The 19,152-nt window shown below is 36.0% G+C and overlaps 1 protein-coding gene across 2 annotated transcripts; it reads right to left on the reverse strand.

Moving 5' to 3' along the window:
• Positions 1-5,775: 5,775 nt before the first annotated feature.
• LOC110896128 (calmodulin-binding transcription activator 4) lies at positions 5,776-17,545 on the reverse strand. 2 transcript variants are annotated; one of them, XM_022143570.2, is made up of 13 exons: positions 17,250-17,545; positions 16,760-16,885; positions 16,566-16,681; positions 16,025-16,113; positions 15,271-15,316; positions 14,293-14,704; positions 13,323-13,528; positions 12,393-12,468; positions 11,869-12,092; positions 10,646-11,322; positions 7,535-8,114; positions 7,154-7,444; positions 5,776-6,009 (listed from the first exon to the last, which is right to left on the reverse strand). In XM_022143570.2, the coding sequence occupies exons 1-13, from the start codon at positions 17,260-17,262 to the stop codon at positions 5,965-5,967; spliced, it is 2,901 nt and encodes a 966-aa protein (XP_021999262.1). In that variant the 5' UTR covers positions 17,263-17,545; the 3' UTR covers positions 5,776-5,964. The 2 variants fall into 2 exon arrangements, with proteins under 2 accessions (XP_021999262.1, XP_021999261.1); XM_022143569.2 differs by having other exon boundaries at positions 12,384-12,468.
• Between the last annotated feature and the right edge of the window lie 1,607 nt (positions 17,546-19,152).

Genomic DNA, 19,152 nt, shown 5'->3' on the forward strand with positions numbered 1-19,152 from the left:
TGACAAGTTTATCACACAAAAGAATCATCTAGAATAACGAAACAAGTATAACGAATTAGCATGCATGTATTAGATTGTTTGTGCATTTGTATAAAAGTCTAAGTGTAACTGCGTAGGTTAATAGGTAAACATATTGCACCAAAGTGTAAAATGGAAAAAAGAATGTTCGGGTATACTCACGGTTTTGCAAATCTTCGATTAGAAATCCTGCGAGTTGTTGGTTTAGTTGTTGACGAAGCACAGGAATGCCAAGGTTACCCTACAGGGGTAAACAAAGGCGTGAGTTGTTGGAGTTGAACGGAGGATTCGGATTTGGAATAAAGCACATAAGTATATGGTATAAAAGTATAGTAAAACAGAAGATATATTATGTCCGGGCACGTGTCACGACACTGAATTTCTGTGATTTTACGGGTCCTGGTTTGCCTGACAGAATCAGTAACAAGGAATGCAGAAACAGAATAACGAAAAACCGAAACACAAACTGTTCGGGCGAAAGGACAGTTCGCACGACAGGGACCTTTCGCGTGAAAGGGATCACTCTTTCGTGCGACAGGGAGTGTTTGGTGAACCGAACTTCATTTGAACGTTTTAACTACTAATCAGTTATGTTTGAGAGTTCAGTTAAGTTATTTAGTTATAGTTATAGTATAATAACAGTTCAGAATGTTCATAGAATTCATAGAAGTCATGCATGGAGGTAATAATCTCGTTATAGTTCACCAAAGCACAAATTAGTTAACTTAGTTAACTAACCGGTTGGTCATGAATATAGAAATGAAATTAACATAATGTAAATAACCAAACAACCGAACAAGTACAACCTGGGTGTGCAACTCAACATAGAAATAGTGAACTAAGTGTTGGAGGCTAGATGGGGTTAACCTTTCGTGCGAGAGGGCCTTCATTTCAAGAGATAGGCACTGTTTCAAGATGGAATCAGTTCGGTTTTGGTTGAAATGTTCATCTTCTCAGCTGGAAGCATCTCTAACACTGACCCATAGCTATGAACTTAGCTTGTGAGCAGAGCCGACCCTATAGGCTATTGAACCTAGGCCTAAGCCTAGGGCCACCAAATTTGAAGGGCCACCAGTTTTCTAATTTGAAGGGCCACCAATTTAGCAGATCAAGCCCAAATCTCTAATAATAAACCTAATAACACAATGGCATATCTCTCTGCAGTGTGCAGCGGTACAAAAGCCAAGAAGCCAAAGTGGTGATATCATCAGAGATGTCTCTAAGAGACGTTTGAGTTTACGATATGGAATCGAGCAATGAGCATTTAAAGTATCCAGGCAATAATCATGGCATCAGGAGTGCCTCTGCATCATCGCAAGGTAACTAACATTTAACAGCCTCTAATAGCGTGCAATTTTCAAACCATTTGTTGTATATCCTCACTGAATCAATCTTCTAAAGCCTTTAATCTTTTATATACACTCTGCAATAATCAACTGCTCCTTTAATCGAAATTGTGATTTGTCGATTTTACAATTTCGAACTTGGAATAGGAACACACTACTCACTCTTCTCAGTTTTGCGATTTTCACTATTGTGACTGGCTTGGAACTCAGAACACATTCGCACTCAGACTCTTTTTTTGGGATTTAATTTTATGGTTGGCGATTTAATCTTGTGGCTCTCACTCAGGTTAGACATTCACATCCTCATTTGTTGAATAGGGAACTAGGGTGTATTTGCCAATTTGAAATTATTGTTTAGGGATTATGCTTATGATAATTTTGCAAAAGGGCCCGTAGTTCGATTAGGGCCTCCGAAAACGTAGGAACGACACTGCTTGTGAGCTTGGTGAGCCTCTGTTTCGGCCAAGTTTGGTAACAACAAGTTTGTTTGTTAAACTGTTTTGAAGAACAATGTACACTGTTTGAGTTGGTCCTCAATAAGCTGAGAGTTATAATCAGATTGCCAAGGCAGGTCTGATAAACCAAGTATCTAAGATTGAAGAATGTAGAAAAAGATGATAAAAAGTAGAAGAATATAGAAGAATATAGAAGAAAGTAGGGTGTTTGTGAGTTGAAAACTCACTTAGAGTGTTGCTGGAAGTAGCTGAGCTTGAGTGTTCGAAATCAGAGATTTAGAGAGAATTTCGAAGTTGTGAAGGTTGGAAATGAGGAAGTGGGTTGGTATTTATAGGCTGAAAACGGAGTTTGGGACGACATGCATTTCGGACGAGAGGGCCTTTCGCATGAGAGGGGTCTTCCCCTTTTGTTTGAAATACAAGTTTGTTGTTTTGCGCGTGTTTTTGTCGGTTTTAAGCGTTTTAAACATGTAAGTGAAATGCATAAGTGTAATGTATAAATAAATGAATTTTGCATGTATGAACAAGCATGAATTTGCGTATAAGTGTATCAAGTATGCATGTATGATGAATGTTTAACAAATATTTACGAATTATTAGTAACACAAGTGTATAAAAGATTGAGTTTTCATTACGATTCAAGTCTCAAATTACAATGATTGAAGGTGAAAGGCGAATACAAGTTTCTATAATTAGAATTACAATCAAACTTGCTAAATAAGGAAAGTTACAAAAGCAAGGCGTTACAGTCTCCCCTCCTTTAGGAAATATCGTCCTGAAAACTAAGAAGATGCAACGAATAGATGCGGATACTTAGTCTCCATTCCCAAGTAAATTCAACGCCATGTTTTCCTTCCCATCGTATCTTAACGACTACGCCTCAGTTGCTTGACACCTCGATTCATGATCTCGACTGGTTTCTCCACGAAGTGCAAGGTCTCGTTGATTTGAAGATCTTCAAGTGGGACTTGAAGTCCTTCTTCAGCTAGACATTTCTTCAAGTTTGAGACGTGGAAGGTAGTGTTTTATAACTGTACTGATTATACCTTAATATCGAACATTTTTTTTTATCTCTAATATGAGTTATAATATTGCTATATTTTAAAAAATGGCATTTTCTAAAAAAGTTACAAAATAGTGTTTTATAACTGTATTGATTATACTAACACATATACCAGAACATAATCTATATATGCAACACAGGGACGGATCCAGGCGTGTTTTAAGGGTTCCCGGTAACCCCCTCGGTTTGGGAAAAATTGAACAAATTTGTGGAAACCTTATATGATTTGGAAAAAATTAGTGAGAATTAGTGATAATCTACCAAAAGAAATCCGGTGAAAAACATTCCTGGATCCGCCACTGATGCAACACATGAGTTTGTATAACCGGCACATTCATATGCAATTATAACAAGCATATATACAAGCAACACACAAATTTTTATTATTAGAACATGAATTTGTATAATCGGCTCATGAATTGCTTCCATGATTTTAGGAACATTTTAAAACCAACTCTAAACTAAAATACCCTTGATACATGAATTAGAGGTATGACATGTGACAAATTATGAATAGTTCCTACTATTTTTACACAAAATAGAGTTTATATTAGAGGTTTGAAATATCCTTAGTCTGAGCATGTTATATACCACATGTTAAAGCTGATCGTTATAGCAATATAAAATGATTAATAATAGACTATATATGTATCACAGAATATTCAATGATAATGTTGGTTTTATAGGTTAAAACGAATAAAACATGTATATATATCAAATGACTACATTGCCATTGGCCCTAAGGTTTAATATTTAGACTTGTGCAAGTCACATACAAAATTTGTTGACCCAACGAGAGGGATAATGAAAACGTAAAATCCTAGTCCTATAAGTAGTTGTGAGAATCACATAGTTTGTGTTTGCATGTACGTGGGAGAGTGATGTGTGTTTAATAGAAATGTAATCAAGAAGAAAGTACGATAAACACATTGCTAGCCATAGAAGACCATTCATATTGGAGTCTGTATAATAACAATTTCTATCTAATTTCCACTACAATGAAATCTCTATAATAGAGAAAATTATATTAATACTAAAGCACATCTCTATATTTAGAATCTCATATCCAAGCCTTTATATTTTTGTTGTAAGTGTGTTAGAAAGAGAAAGAAATAAAAAAATAAGTGTTTGTGAGTAAGATAGAGAGTTGGATGTGAGAAGGTTTTTAAAAAATAAATATAATTTAGAGAAAAATCCGTTTATTTATTAAATTATTTATATAGATAAAGTTAGAGGTTCCAATGTAGGCAGACAATGAGACGAGGGGGTTATTATATATATAGAGAGAGAGAGAGAGAGCATGATTGAAATAGAAATTAAGTTTTTGTAAGGCTAAAGGGTGTGGGGAACATGATTTGGGTCATTAATGCCACATAGGATCATTATTGGATTGCTATACCATCCCCTTGCATCATCCACCATGGTTGGCATGGATTAAACCATGGCAACCATGAGCCTCCTTTCCTTTTTTAATGTTTCCTTTTCCTTTTCACAAAAATAAATTAAAATAAGAAAATAATGGTTTGGGTCATGACCACACCCTTAGGGTAGTGATTTTGGATGATGGATTAGAAGTGGGTGACATGAGGCTGATGTGGAGGGTCATGATGACCATTAGGGTCATGACCACACCCTATAGCCTAAGTTAGTTATGTGATATTAAGACAAGAGCTACTTACTTAACAACTCTGTTTCAAGATAATAACAAAGTGAAAAGTGGACATATACTCAAATTGACAACAGGAGGCCTGTAGTGTATCTATTTCCTCCGGTGGCCTAACTTTTAATAATTAAATTTATTATTATTATTATTATGTGTAAAGCATGCCTTAAGAATAAAATAAAATCTGGGTTTGATAAAAAATATAGAAATAAAAGGGCTAGGTGTGAAGGGGTATGGTCCCAAATTCTGCGCCGACCAAATGAGTTAGCCTCATGTCGCGCGCGAGACCATACCCAAAGTAAACCAAAACCTTGGCTTCCTCGACCTTGCGCTGACTACAAGGGTGTGCCCCCAGCCGCGCACGAGGTCAGGACCAAGACAGAACCATTTCTAACACTTAGTTCCTTTGACAAAAGACTTAGCTTCCCTGAACTTGTGCCGGCTACACGGGCTTGCCCCGGGCCGCACGCAGGGACAAGAAGCGCAAAATAACATCGGACAAGTACAAAAGATACAAGTGGCAGAGCAATGGGCCAATAGGCGCTCAACAGGCTGTATCAGATCATGTTGCGATGAACAATCGTGCAGGGGACAAGAAGTACACAAGGACACATACGTGGCACCAATCAACGTGCGCCGACCACTGCTCCATGATCTCCACTCAACTGTGATGACAGAGCAGACAAGAACAATAGTCATGACACGTGGATCCATTCAACGTGCGCCAACTACCCTCTCATGTGGTTTAGGATTATGATACCCGGAGGGAATGGATGGGTGACTACATCCATGTTTAATTTTGAAGATGATAGAAGAGACCTCTGATATCTGCAAGAGAGAGAGAGAGAGAGAGAGAAACAAGGCAGTGCGTGATTACGTTCCTTCTGTCTCCTCCTCACTTTCTTCAGCTCTTTCACTATTCTATCTTCTTCTTCTTCTGTTGTTCCTTTCTGGTTCAGCCTCCAACTAGATAAATAAATAAATAATAATCAAACATTTTGTTAATAATACTCCTTCCTTCCTTTGTTGATTTAAAAGTAAAATTATAATAAAACTAACATTAGTAGTAGGTTGAGTGAGATACCACCTACCTGAGACATGAATTTAGAGAGCAGGCAGCCTCCTCCTCTTCCATCACTTGCTTTTATCAATTCCTTGGACGAAGACTCCCTCCATAACACAATAATAATTCTAGTAAACACAAACTAAATTTCTAAATTTTTTAAATGGTATGGTATTCAAAGACAACCATGCAAACCTTCCTTCCTTCCTGCTTACTTACTAATAAAGTACACAAAACAAACACCTTAGGCTTATATACACAAAACACACCAACCTAACTTATCATTTAAACTAATACTATTTAACCATTTCTTTATACAATTTCCCTATTATAAGTCTTGAGATATTGAGCCTCCTTCACTTTCCACTTTCCATTTCCATTTCCAACCCACCTCGTTCCGCCTGCAAAAACTTTTCTTAAAATCAAACACACATTCAGATAAAACCCACAAATGATGTTACTTATTATTGTCCAAAAGGATTCTTGACTTGTTGTCAAGTTTTGTTGTAATTTGTATATATATTTGATTTAAGTTTTGTTATTGAATATAATATAATTTTTACATATACTTGACATTAGTTTGGTTACCAAAAATACTTTCTTGAATAAGCCAACAAACTTTTCACTGTGAAAACAATAAATGAATTCAAACCAGACCCTGGCTCTCCCCTGGAAATACCTATGGCTTAAAAGATTACATATTGGGAAACAAACCCATATGTAAACTACCAAAAACCAAACAGAACTACTACTATCAGACTAGCAACACCAGCCCATAGCAAAAGCCCTTTTTGCATGGATATATCTTTTAACTTAACAATGCCCTTTTGACAGAACCATAGTTATCAAAGGCGTGAAGCGCACTCAAGGCGCTTAGGCTCCGCTTAGGGCCTAGGCGATAGGCGCAAAAAAAGCGTGGTCCTGAGAAAAAAAAAAGCGCACTTAAATAAAAAAAATAAATAAAAAAGTTCATTAAAGCAATAAAGTACTCAAAACCAAAACAAAAATGTTCATGCTCCATTTAAAAAGTCTCAGATAACAAAATACTCAAAACCAACATATTAATATTCGAAAACAAATAGTTCATTAAAGTAATAAAAGAGTAAGCAAAAAAATACTGCAGTAAAGCCCTATAAATACTGCAGAAAAAGTGGAATTTACGAATTAATACAAACTGAATATTACTAAACGAGATTTTGATCTTTAGTGATATCATTTGTTAATAAAATCCCTATAAATACTGCAGAAAAAGGGGATATTACCACTCAATAAAGAAAAATATTAAATATCAATAGGATTTAGGCTGCGCTATAATTAGCTAGGAATCAAAGGCGCAATTACTGGGAATCGCCCAGAAAAAACGCCTAGGCGCCAAAAGCGCACGCTTTTGATAACTATGGACAGAACAACACAAGACTTGTGCATATTTTTGTAAACAAGTCCCCAAACTTTTTTTATGGATAAATCCTTTTTACTTACCAAGTCCATGACAGCAATAATAAGCTAGTTAGTTATGAATAATCAAAGGAAGGTAAGTGAAGTGACCTTGGCTTGCTGATATTTCTGCAGCATGCGACGGTATTGTTGTCTTGCCGGTGATGAGTTCACCATAGAGACCACTCTTGACACAGCCTCACTGAGAGCCACATCAACCTTTTGCTTCCTAAATATCTTCATAATATCTTCTTCATTTTCACTCTCATCAACACAATCCAAATGGAATCCTCTTAGGCCAACTCCTTTCCTGTGCCATCTTAACACAATTTTCTCCACTATACCAACCGCCCAACAAATTATTTCATAGTTTTTCCTCGCCTGATGACCTCTTACATGAGCCTGCCAATCATAATCATAAGACAAGGGTCGGTTACAAGTCAAGCCAGTGTGTGTATATGCGTTTAAGCCAGGAGAGAGATAAAAACAAACCTGTATCTTGACTACTTTCTTGCGAAATGCAAGGTAATCCTTGCGCCCTTTCCAACCTCTATACTTTTTCTGGATACACAAAGCTGCATTATGATCACGTGCATTTCCAAAAATAACCTTGGAAGCTGCTGAAAGCCCCTCAATATCACTTTCACATATACCATACTCATCATATCCACTAGCAGCAGCAGCAGCTTCCTGTTGTTGTTTTCTTTTTCTAAAAGAATGTGCCCTGAAAGCAGCTTGTATACGTGAAGCAGCTTGAGCTGCATTCCTAACAGCAGCCATGGTCTCCTTGAAAGACAACCGATCTGTGTTTACAAAATTAGGGTTTGAGATGCTGTTTACTGTTCTTTCGGCTTCCACATCAGCACAACATTTAGATAGTTCACTTTCTTTCAATGTCAGGGATGAAAGATGGGTGGTTAACGCCACCTCAGCAAGATAGCCTGCAAGACCATTGTGTCCATATGTGGCAGCTATAGATGCTGCTGTTTTTCCGCTTGGATCTTGCTGACTGGGATCTGTAACTGCTCCAGCATATGCTCCCGAAGCTAGAAGCTCCGCTATCATTTTTTCCCTGTTACATTACAGCAAACAGAAATCAACTCTCCAATTGTATTTTTAAGATCCAGGTGAAGAAAAAACAGCTTACAAGTAAGCGATTCAAATGTCCAAACTGTATTTTTAAGCATGCATCCTAAATCACTTGATTTAAAAAGATAACATTGTTTGTTGAAATAATATAGTTTTTGTAATCATATATGACAAACCAATTAATTATATATTCTGGACAGTAAGTGTTTGGGTCAACAAAACCTGCCTGCTTTAAAGCATAGCACCTAAATGGCTAAATCAACTTATTCAAAAGACTAGATTTATTGTCGAAATAATATAATTTTCATACCAAGGCTGAAGGGTGTGGGGGTCATGGTTGGAACATGATTCGCCACATAGGAACATGAATGGAAGGCTACACCACCCCCTCCTTGATAACTCCATTTGATGACTTTGAGACAAAAATATATTAAAAAATAAAGGGGATAGTGGTTTGGGTCATGACCACACCCTTAGGGTAATGGTTTTGGATGGTGGATTAGAGGTGGGTTACATGGCGCCTATGTGGAGGGTCATGGTGGTCATGACCACACACTTTAGCCTAATCATATATAAAAATCTAATATTTCAGACAACTGTTCAAGGTCTCAACCCATTTAGTTCAACACCAAATGATAACCCTTTTGACATGTTACCCAACCCGCCCATTTTTCCATCTCTAAAAATAAGCATGCACACACAGTTATCAACAAATTCAGATTATATATGTAGTGTGGTAAGCTTTAAATCTTTAATACACAAACCCAATACTAATAATTGACTAGAGTAAAAAAAAACCACCTAAAACCTAATTTTGGATGATGGGTTGGGCAGACATCATGATGTATGTTACATCTGAAAAAAAGGTGCAGACATCACTAGAAGACTTCAAGGTTTAGGAACATGTATGTGTTCGATTTCGATGTACCAGAGCCAACTCATAATTATGTGTTACGAGCTTACATGACACAATGGTTGTGGAGATACACTAGCAAAGGAAACAATCAAATTTTATTTAATCGTTTTCTGAACTATTGTTGACAAACTTTTGTTAAGTTACCCAGGATGCGACTGATAGGGATCCATAGAGTGGATCAAGCTCCAAGATAGATAACCCTTAAAGGGGGTCAAGCACTCAAGCTCCAAGAAATAGAATTGAGAAACACAAGACTTTTGGGACAATTTTCTTCTCTATTTTTTTATACAATGCGAACCAACTATTTAAAGACTTAAACAATGCAGTGAACTTGTAAACGTGCATGCAAAGAACTAGAAATAAACATGGCCACTACTTCCTAATTTCATGCAACTAATAATAAAAAATGCACACTACTCCACTAATCTAAATGCAGTTAGTCTACTTGATTGGGTCCATGGGTCACGATCTCCAGATCGGGTTGCTTTGCGGAATGTTGTCGGGTCGGCGGCATGGATCCGGGTCGTAACAGCGACACAAAGCAGAGAGATTATCAACCAAATCACATCAGGTCATTTTTCCAGAGCGTAAAAGTGAAAGTGCATTGGTATTCTATGCAAAATAAAAAGATATATAAAACTGACCGTAAAACATAAACGCAAGGGATGATGTATCTGGAAGCATTCAGTTTTTTTTCACAAAGAACACTAGGGATGTAAACGAATCGAACGAACACGACAAAGCCTTGTTCGTGTTCATTCGTTAAGGATATAATATGTTCACGAACAGTTCATGAACACTTATCGAACAAGATTTTATGTTCGTGTTTGATCATTAGGGAAAGAAACTTGTTTACGAACGGTGCACGAACACAAACAAACACAGATAAAATCAGCAAAGACGACGGTTGCTAGAGGTGGATGGTGAGAAGGAACGACACTAGACCTTGAAGCCCTAATCGTTGAAAGAGAGTCGATAATATTTTTCGATGTGAATAATGAAAAAGAAAGTAGAACGGTTCATAAACAAGGTGAAGATAGGCTTTTCCTATTTTATTTGTTGGGGTAATGAGATAAATAAGAGTTAAAGAATATAAAAAGTTAGATAAAATAAATAAATGCTAAAAAATATTTAATGAACAACACGAACATGAACGAAAGTTCACGAACACATTACCAAACATTCACAAACGCAATTGAACAAATGTAACATCTGTTCGTGTTCGTTCATTTAACTAACCGAACGAAATTTTTTGCTCATGTTCGTTCATTAATTAAACGAACGAACGTAAACGAACTTCCCGCTGAACGGTTCACGAACTGTTCGTTGAACATTCGGTTCGTTTACAGCCCTAAAGACCACCTCTATATTGAAACTACTTTACAGGCACAAGTGTATATTCAGTTACGTTAACCAATTCCAGCTATAAACATGCAGGAATACTGTAAACTGACAAAAAAAATCTAACATCGAATTGTAGCTTATTGTTAACTTGATACAAGGGTATGTTTGTCTTGTCAAATTTTAAGGCATTAAGTAGATCCAATACAGCGGTGGCCCGCACATGCATTATCCCAAAATATAAATATAAAGATTACCTTCCAAAACGTGCAGCCCAATGAAGAGCAGTCCAGCCATTGACATCACGAAAATTTATACCAACTCCAGATTTAAGTATAGGTGCCAAGGCCCAAACAAAGCCCAATCCAGAAATCATATGTATTATCCCTTGTTCTCTTTTCGACAAAACAGGAAGATCCTCCTTCTCCTGCATTTTTAACCAAACCCACGTTTGCAATTTGTCTTTTAAAACTTCTTCTAGAAGCCAATCTATAGTTTTCCAAGATTCCAGACTTCCATTTAATAAACTCTCAATGATTTGAGCCCATGAATCTTCACCAGCCATTGAACTTGTTAGAACATCCGACTCCATTCCAGTGCTTTTACCGTTTTGCCCAATTTTGTCAGATAACAGCATTTGCACAAATCTGACAAGTAATAATAATTCTTCCGGGCTCCTTTTTAATTCGTTTTCTGAGAAGTTGGTTCGCACCTGCATGCTTGGTTTATCAAGATACTCAAACTCCCTGACTTCACTACAAGCCTCTCGATTGCCAGATGTAATACACATAGCAACTTTTCCAGGTGGATGAGGTGGCGCATGACAGGAGATTACTCCCTCTTGAATAATCTTAACAGGGACTTCAGTGTCGCCAAACATACAAATCCATTCATTATTTGATGAATCACATGTAAATGCCCCAATTATGAGTACCTGCATACAACAGAGTTACGAATATTCAACAAGTATAACACAGTACTGACTTGCACCTCTTTGAGGACATGATCAAGGAAAAGATTTCTTGGGGAAGATGGAGAGACTTTTAGGAGAGAGTATAGTGGTACACTTCTCGCATCGGCTTTTGGGATAAAAAAAAAATTAGACCGTGATGCGATTTTTACGTGTCATTAGTCCTTGTACATGTTTTTCAAACGCAATACCAAACACCCCCTTAATTGGTATCTAAATCTATTAAGGGGAAAAATTGATGTTTACCTAATTAACAACTGCATTAAATTTACATATCTTATGTTATTGTTTTTTGTTTGTGGACAATTTTTTAAGATGGTGGTGGTCTAATGTTAATGACTATATTACAGAACCAATTCTTCTATAATAATAACAGAAAAAGTGCAAAGAAAATATGACAGGAATATATGCACTTACACAACCATTATAAACTGACTTGGCACAATTGTAAAATTATAAAGGATAAAAGGAATAAAAAAACAAGTGAAAATATAACTTCAATGAATTTACCTTTGTTGGCTCGGTCACATAGCCCCACTCAGGGGATATTTCACGAATACTAAATTTCTGCACTTGTGCAATGGTTAAACTTGAATCTGATGTGAGCGGTGTTTCAATTTGACCTTGGTCAAACAATGTGGAGTACAAGTCTGCATCACTTTGAAACATATTTTTCGGAGGGATGTAACCGGGAAACGTTGAATCTTCAAGTTCTTGAGATAAAAATATGGATGCTGGAAATACAAAATAAAAAAAAAAATAGGCCAATATTTTAATCTTGGGATAACAATATGGATGCGGGAAATACAAATTAAAAAAATTAGGCCAATGTTTTAATAATTTAGATTTAAGATCATATTTAAGACATTAGTTACTAGAATAAAAAGGAGTTGTTTTGTTTGTGAGTAGGACCAGATCTGACCATTTTGCAACCTTAATTTTACAATTGTGCCAACTGCCAAGTCAGTTTAATGTTTTAATATATTTATTTACTGCAAAAGAAACTAAAGAGGCAGCAGATTTACAATCATTACTTGCACCAGTATCTCCAGAATGGTGCTTCACTTGATCTTCCATTATATCGCCTTGTGATTGAGGTAAAAGCACTTCCTGTTGACGAACAACAATGACACATACTCTAATAAGAGGAATGAAAAGAAATGTAAAAATACCAAGTATGAGTAGTAGAAGATTAAGTGTCAATCACAAGTAGGGCGTAAGTGAGCTCAGGCTTGAAGCATAGAGCTCGATTAGGCTCACAACCAGAAACAAGCTCATATACATAAAAAGCGTGTTTTTCCAAAGTTTTAAATTAAAAAAATATGTGTAACACACACACGTATATGGGATAAGATAGGATCAAATAAGCTTGTTTGACACAAAAACCATAAAAAGCGTGTTTTTCCAAAGTGACGCATTCTTTTCAAATTGGTGACCGAGCTGCCAAATTTTTAAAAATTAGGCGCTTGTTTGTTGGTTTTATAAAGGTTGTGCATCACTTAAAAAAAAACATGTTTTTGACGTGTCCTATGTTAGGGGCGCATTTTACAAAAAAAGCCATCCCATATGTACAATATAATATTATAATAGAATTAAATGAAGATGTGTGAATAATAAAATTTAAAAGCAAATACATGTATAATGATTTCAAATTTTTATTTGACAAACAAGTTGGACTCAAGCCTGCAAACAGCTGAGCTCAAGCGTAACATGTAACACTCAAAAACAAGTCGCGTTCTCTTAAATTGAATGAGCCAAACTCGAGTACAGCCTGGCTCATTTACACTCCTAATGGTGACACTTTTATGGGCCATTTAAAACTTTTTTCCTACACGTGTGTGCAATGTAGTAGCAACTATCAACAAATAATGTCTCATCATACTGCATGAAAACAAACAGTAAATAAGTGAAGCAGAAAAATAGTGACTAGCTTTTCAGACTAGACAATTAAAATATAATCTCACATTTTGATCTGATGGGTATACGTAATTCTCTAGTGAACCATCATCTGCGGCATTCTCATCGTATTTTAGAATGTCCTTCCAAATTAAAGTTTGCTGACTTGGTAAAGTAAATTCACCCATGGGTGGTTGCTGGTACTGATGCAGTATCGCATGGTCAGTTGTACAGTTGTCCAATGTGTTTAGTTGATCTTCAGCTTTATCCAGAGCTGTTATGGTTGGTTGGCACCCAATTAGGAAGAGGACGATGTAAATACAAAAACTAAAACTAGGCTGGGAGGTGAGAAACCATATGGGGTAACACTATTCACCACACAAAATTTTCATTATTCATATATAATAAAAATGATCAATATAACAAAAAGTGAAAATTAACTTTAATAAAAACATCTTATAAAAATACTGTCACCGAGTGGCATAAATGTTTGGTATCATAGGTTCAGCTAAGGCCCCCAATCAACTCTGGGCTTTAAAGACTTGTATAGTTATAAAAACGGTGCCCTCAATCCAATCAATGAGATTACCCCTGATGGCCACTGACCCATTCCACACCCAAAAAATGAATATGAGACTATCAGTAATTTATTTTGTTGGAAATTTAACTTGGTTACTTATGCAATAAGTTGATTTGGGTTGTATCTAACTCAAACAGATCAAATGAATCAGAAATAAAAAAAAAAATAGCTACAGAAGGAACAGGTTGAATGAGTGGGAGTTGAAAGTCGATTAGCCCACAGTCTACTTATAATTTGATTCAAAGATTAAAGTTATTACTATATAGATTTGTAATCATAACTAACACATTCATAATCTATAACGAGTTTTAAAATTATTTGTGACCGGACTAAATTTGACATGTTTCAACCCTTTACCCAACCCAAAACATGACCCACCACATTGTCGATTTTTATATATCTGAAATACACTATATACTGTGTATGTACATGTTTTGATGGTTATGAGGAAAACAAACCTGGATATTGTAGAGACACATAATCATCTGAACCATAGTGCAACCCCTCAGATCCACTATAACTTTGCTCATTAATTGTTAGCCCTACGTCATTGTCGTCATAACATATTCCAACATCTTTCAAGCCATCCAAACTTAACTGCTCCTCGAGCCTTCTCAAAGCCTGATTAATTTGGAGATCAGGTGAAGGATCAGTTTCCTCAATTCTTTCTATTAGATTCGGGCGATGTGATGTTGTAAGAACACTTTGACTAGCTTCTATCGAAGTAGGACCCGCAGACAGGCTGGTGTAAGGTTCATCAAATTCACTAGCAGAGGGTGATATAAGCTGAGTGGTGTAGGAATGGGAACTCTGAATTATATTAGAAGATCCCAAAGTCAAACTTGAAATGGGCCCTGCACTATGCTTGCCCTGCAAATTACCATTTTCTTTTATTTTAATATGAATCATACTCCTCCAATCCTCCCATCACAAAATTACTCTTCATATTTCTCTTTTAGTTTGTCCCAAATGATTTTCCTTTCTCAACTACGGGTAGTAATAATTTACTAATATCCCATTTACTCTTGTCATGAAACACTGTGTGTTTTTCATTTATGTGCGGAGGGTAAATTTATTTTCCTAATCTAAATTAGGTATCAAACAATAAATGTACATGTCTTGAATTGTGTTTTTTCTTGCGTTCGGATAATGAATTTATGACGGAGGGAGTAACAAATAACCAACAGGGAAAGAATTTCATATTTGAAATAACATAGTTATTAAGTGGTCAAAAAATAATACTAAAATGCTGGTCAAATCTTAATCAGGAAAAACGGCTTGAAAGAAGGAAAGAAAATACACAAGATTTGCGGTTACTTGGCACATAAAGGAAGCACGAAAAAACACAAAGAGATACATATGGTGACAACTGAATACATAGGGGGGCACGTCACAATCAGGATTTTCACTTTTGTTTATAAGTTCATAAGACTTACTATGGTTATATCTCTGTAATGAACAAGAACAATATGCTCCATTGCCCTGCCATCACAAAATCAAGGAACATAAGACCGTCTATGTATGTTGACATGTCAGTTAAATACAAGCAAACTGCACAACATATGTATGTAACAAACATTTTTCTCAATTTTAGCGATCAACCGTACATTAGAAGCAAAACAGAAACCTAAATTACAGCTTATTATCAATTTTTGCAACCAACATCATTGATTTTGAATTGCTGACCGCACTGGTTAATGCCACGTGAGCCGTAACAACAAATGCCACATACACAAAAAAATGTTTTTGTGAAAAAGAAAATCATTTACAAGTATGAAACGATGATCTTTCTATAAAAATTAGGTTCAAGAGTAATTATTAGATGCCATATCAAATACCACATGGCCTATACCTATACTGTAAAATGACAAATACGATGCCACGCCAACAACTTTTTAGAATCAGCAAAAAGATAACCTGCTACTACCGGTTGAACAGGCCATTCATTACAACAGTTGGTGATAAAATGTAACTCGGTTGCTAGAAAAGGTTAATAAAATGTAAGTTTGTTTTAATCCTGCGTACATTTTTAAGTGGGGTGCTAAGTTTAGGAAAGAGTCTAAAGTTTGTTTCTATTTCATGCACTTTGCGCAACAATGAATGCCAATTTTTTTTCTATCCATTAATTTTTCAGCTGTAAAATATGGCAAAAAGCATCTGTGATTCTGTGAAGAGACAAATTATACTTACGTATCTAACATCCAGTAACTACGCCTCTGGAAATTCGGATTCTCCTCACCGTGTGCATAGTAACAGTTTAAAGCTTCAACATTTCCAACCTACCAAAACAGGGTTGCAACAGATGTAAACTACGAAAGTCTTTGGAATTATAAAAAAAAATTCGTGTTGAGAGAAGAATAAAATCTTGTAATCACTTAATTCATATTCTTTTTCACAAGTTGGACAAATGTAAGATAGCTGCATTATATCATTTTTCACAAGTGCTATAAGAGTATATGTACAGAACTTCATGTCACCAAGGTAATTTTCTTGATAGATAAGCTATTAGAAAGTCCAAAATATCAACAAAGAATAAATTACTGTTCTGTTTGTTTGGACTATTTAAATAGTAACTAAAACCAAACATTAACTTGGTTTTGATCCAAACCAAACCATTTAATTAATAATCCAAATTGGAGAATTTAGTTATGTGACTGTCCAAATAAACCTCTAACACTGTGTCAAGAACATAACAACTAAGCAAAAAAAATATGATAACAGCTGAAAAAACCTTTAGACGCTCATGTGCTTCACCAACATTTTTTCCATCCTTCTTTTTGCGCCAACTATGACCATCTTTACGAAAAAAACGAAGAACCCTCTTGTTAAAAAGAAACAGAGAACCACCTGTGGGAGATTGAATATCAAAAAATGCACTATTTATGTATATAATATAAAGAGAGAAATATGAAGGGGGGAAATAACTGGGTGGTTTTTGAGGTGGCTCATGATTAAGCTGTGTTTCCTCATAATTCTCAAGTATGAAAAGCACCTCTCCTGGCCTTAACCAACGAAACTGTGCTTCTTGAATCAGATCCTTGATATTATACCCTGAGAATTGGAAACATTTGTAGTATGTTATAAAGTAGAAGGCCTCTCTCTAGTTGTTGTAGCCCTAGAGTAGTCTATTACATCTAGTGATGCAAATTCTGGGTCGGAAACATCCAAAAATGACCTAAAAATTCCCTATCTGGGAGGGAAACTAGTGCACAAAACATGAATTCAACAATAGAAAGTAAGTTGAACAGCCAGCAAGGAGTGGTAAGCTAATTGTTAAGTGCAGGGAAGGTTAGTGCTAGCAACAAATTAGGTTTTCTAATGGCGAGTGATGAATAATGTGAGCAGGAAGGATTAGGTCAAAACAAACATCCAAATTATACTAAAAATCAAAGTAATAAATAAAACAACACCTGACCTGACATCATCATTAGTATATTCGAGAGAAAAGAAATGTGATTGTAGCTTCTGAAGATGCCGGAGATCTCTCTCTAGTTGCAGATAACGACGGGGATGGATGGATGGATGGACCAAAACAAAAAGTAAGCAGCAGATGACGACGGGGATGGAATGGTTGACTAGAAGTAAGCGGTGGGGCAGGTATCCATGGTGCTGCCGATGACACAACTCTAGTGACTGGGACACTGAAAAAGACCTGCTTCAACAATATAATATTCTCAATTGGACTAAATATCATTTCACAACCCTTGTGTTAGACCTTTCTGATATTTTTTGCTATTTTAAGGTATTCTTAGTGGTGGGTATTAGCTAGCCTAGCTTTAGTTTGGCATGATTTATCAATCATGCTTAAATAAGGGTTGTTTGGCAACATCTAAATGGTTAAGTACTGAACCAGTAATATGTCTGAACCATTAAGTGCTGAACCAGTAAGAGGTCTGAACCATTAAGAGTCTATATAATGCTTAACCATTCAGAGGCAAATGTCTGACCAATTCAGATTAGAGGTCTTAACCATTCAGACTCTGTATAAATCTTAACCATTCAGAGGCAAATGTCTGAACCATTCAGACATCTGCTCGTGAAACAAATAGTCAGAACCATTAAGTGTTGAACCAGTAAAAGGTCTGAACCATTAAGAGTCTCATTAAGAGGTAAACAAACAACCCCTAAGACAGTATTAACCAATATCTAATCGTGATAATAACTAGTTAGACCGTTGGGTGTGTGGCTTAGGTTGACATGTGGAGGAGATGAGCTCCACCAGGCCACCCCAAAAAAGTGGGGTGTGGAGGGGCGTGGGCTAATTAGCGTGGGTTGACATTTGGCAGATATTTTTCTTTTTTATTTATTTTAAACATAATATATTAATTTTAAAAACACCTATTTAATTAATATTAAATAACTACAACAAAAAAAATACATTACATCACAAAAAAAAAAAAAATCAATCATCTTCATCTTCAACGTTATCAAATCTAGGAAGTGTTGAAACATGTTGTACCAAATCAGCTCAAAGATTTGTATTTATTTGTCGTGACTCGATTAGATTTTGGTTTTGCGTTCTATGTTCCTCACTAATGTCTTCGTTATTTGATTGGGTCTCCTCGGGATAATATTCAACTATTTCCGCCCCGTCGTTCGATGAGGATGACGAATCATAACTATCTGACGAATCGCTTGAACTTGAAGAATTCATTGTATAAATTTTTTTGGGTAATGGGAGGTGGTTTTTGAATATTTGGATATTAAAATTTAGTAAGAATTGGTTGATTTATATAGAACAAAAGTTAAAGATTTTTTTTATAAAATATCCGTTGGCCAACGGCTAGCCCAGCGGCCACATGAACTCAACCAATCCCAGCCATCCACATCAGCTCCCCAACCTGCCCCACCCCAAGATGGTCCGGTGTGGCTAAAGCGGCGTTGGTTTAGTTCCCTCGCCCCAAACCCAAGCCCACAACACCCCGCGGTCTTAGGTGTACCATTACCTAACCTAGAATTATGTAATTGTGTCAGGACCTGATCGTACTAGCGGCGGTTAAGCAACTATTAAATATGTGAGTTATCATGTTTATTTATAAAATTGTGATTGTATACTCGTTTTGTCTGAACTGCTAATAATATAAGAATGTTGTAAAGTGCAATTATCAGTAAGGGTATATTTGGATCCTTATAAGTGTAACACCCCGTTTTCTAGACAAAAATAAAAGAATATAAAATTTATATTTCTTATATTGTTAAACTAGTAAGTAATAAGTAGAATGGTCATCTAAAATATGTGGTGGTTAGACGAGTACTTAGTATTATAAGAGATCGTATAATAATAATAATAATAATAATAATAATAATAATAATAATAA

This window comes from Helianthus annuus, chromosome 12 (assembly GCF_002127325.2).
Source record: "Helianthus annuus cultivar XRQ/B chromosome 12, HanXRQr2.0-SUNRISE, whole genome shotgun sequence".
Lineage (NCBI taxonomy): Eukaryota > Viridiplantae > Streptophyta > Magnoliopsida > Asterales > Asteraceae > Helianthus > Helianthus annuus.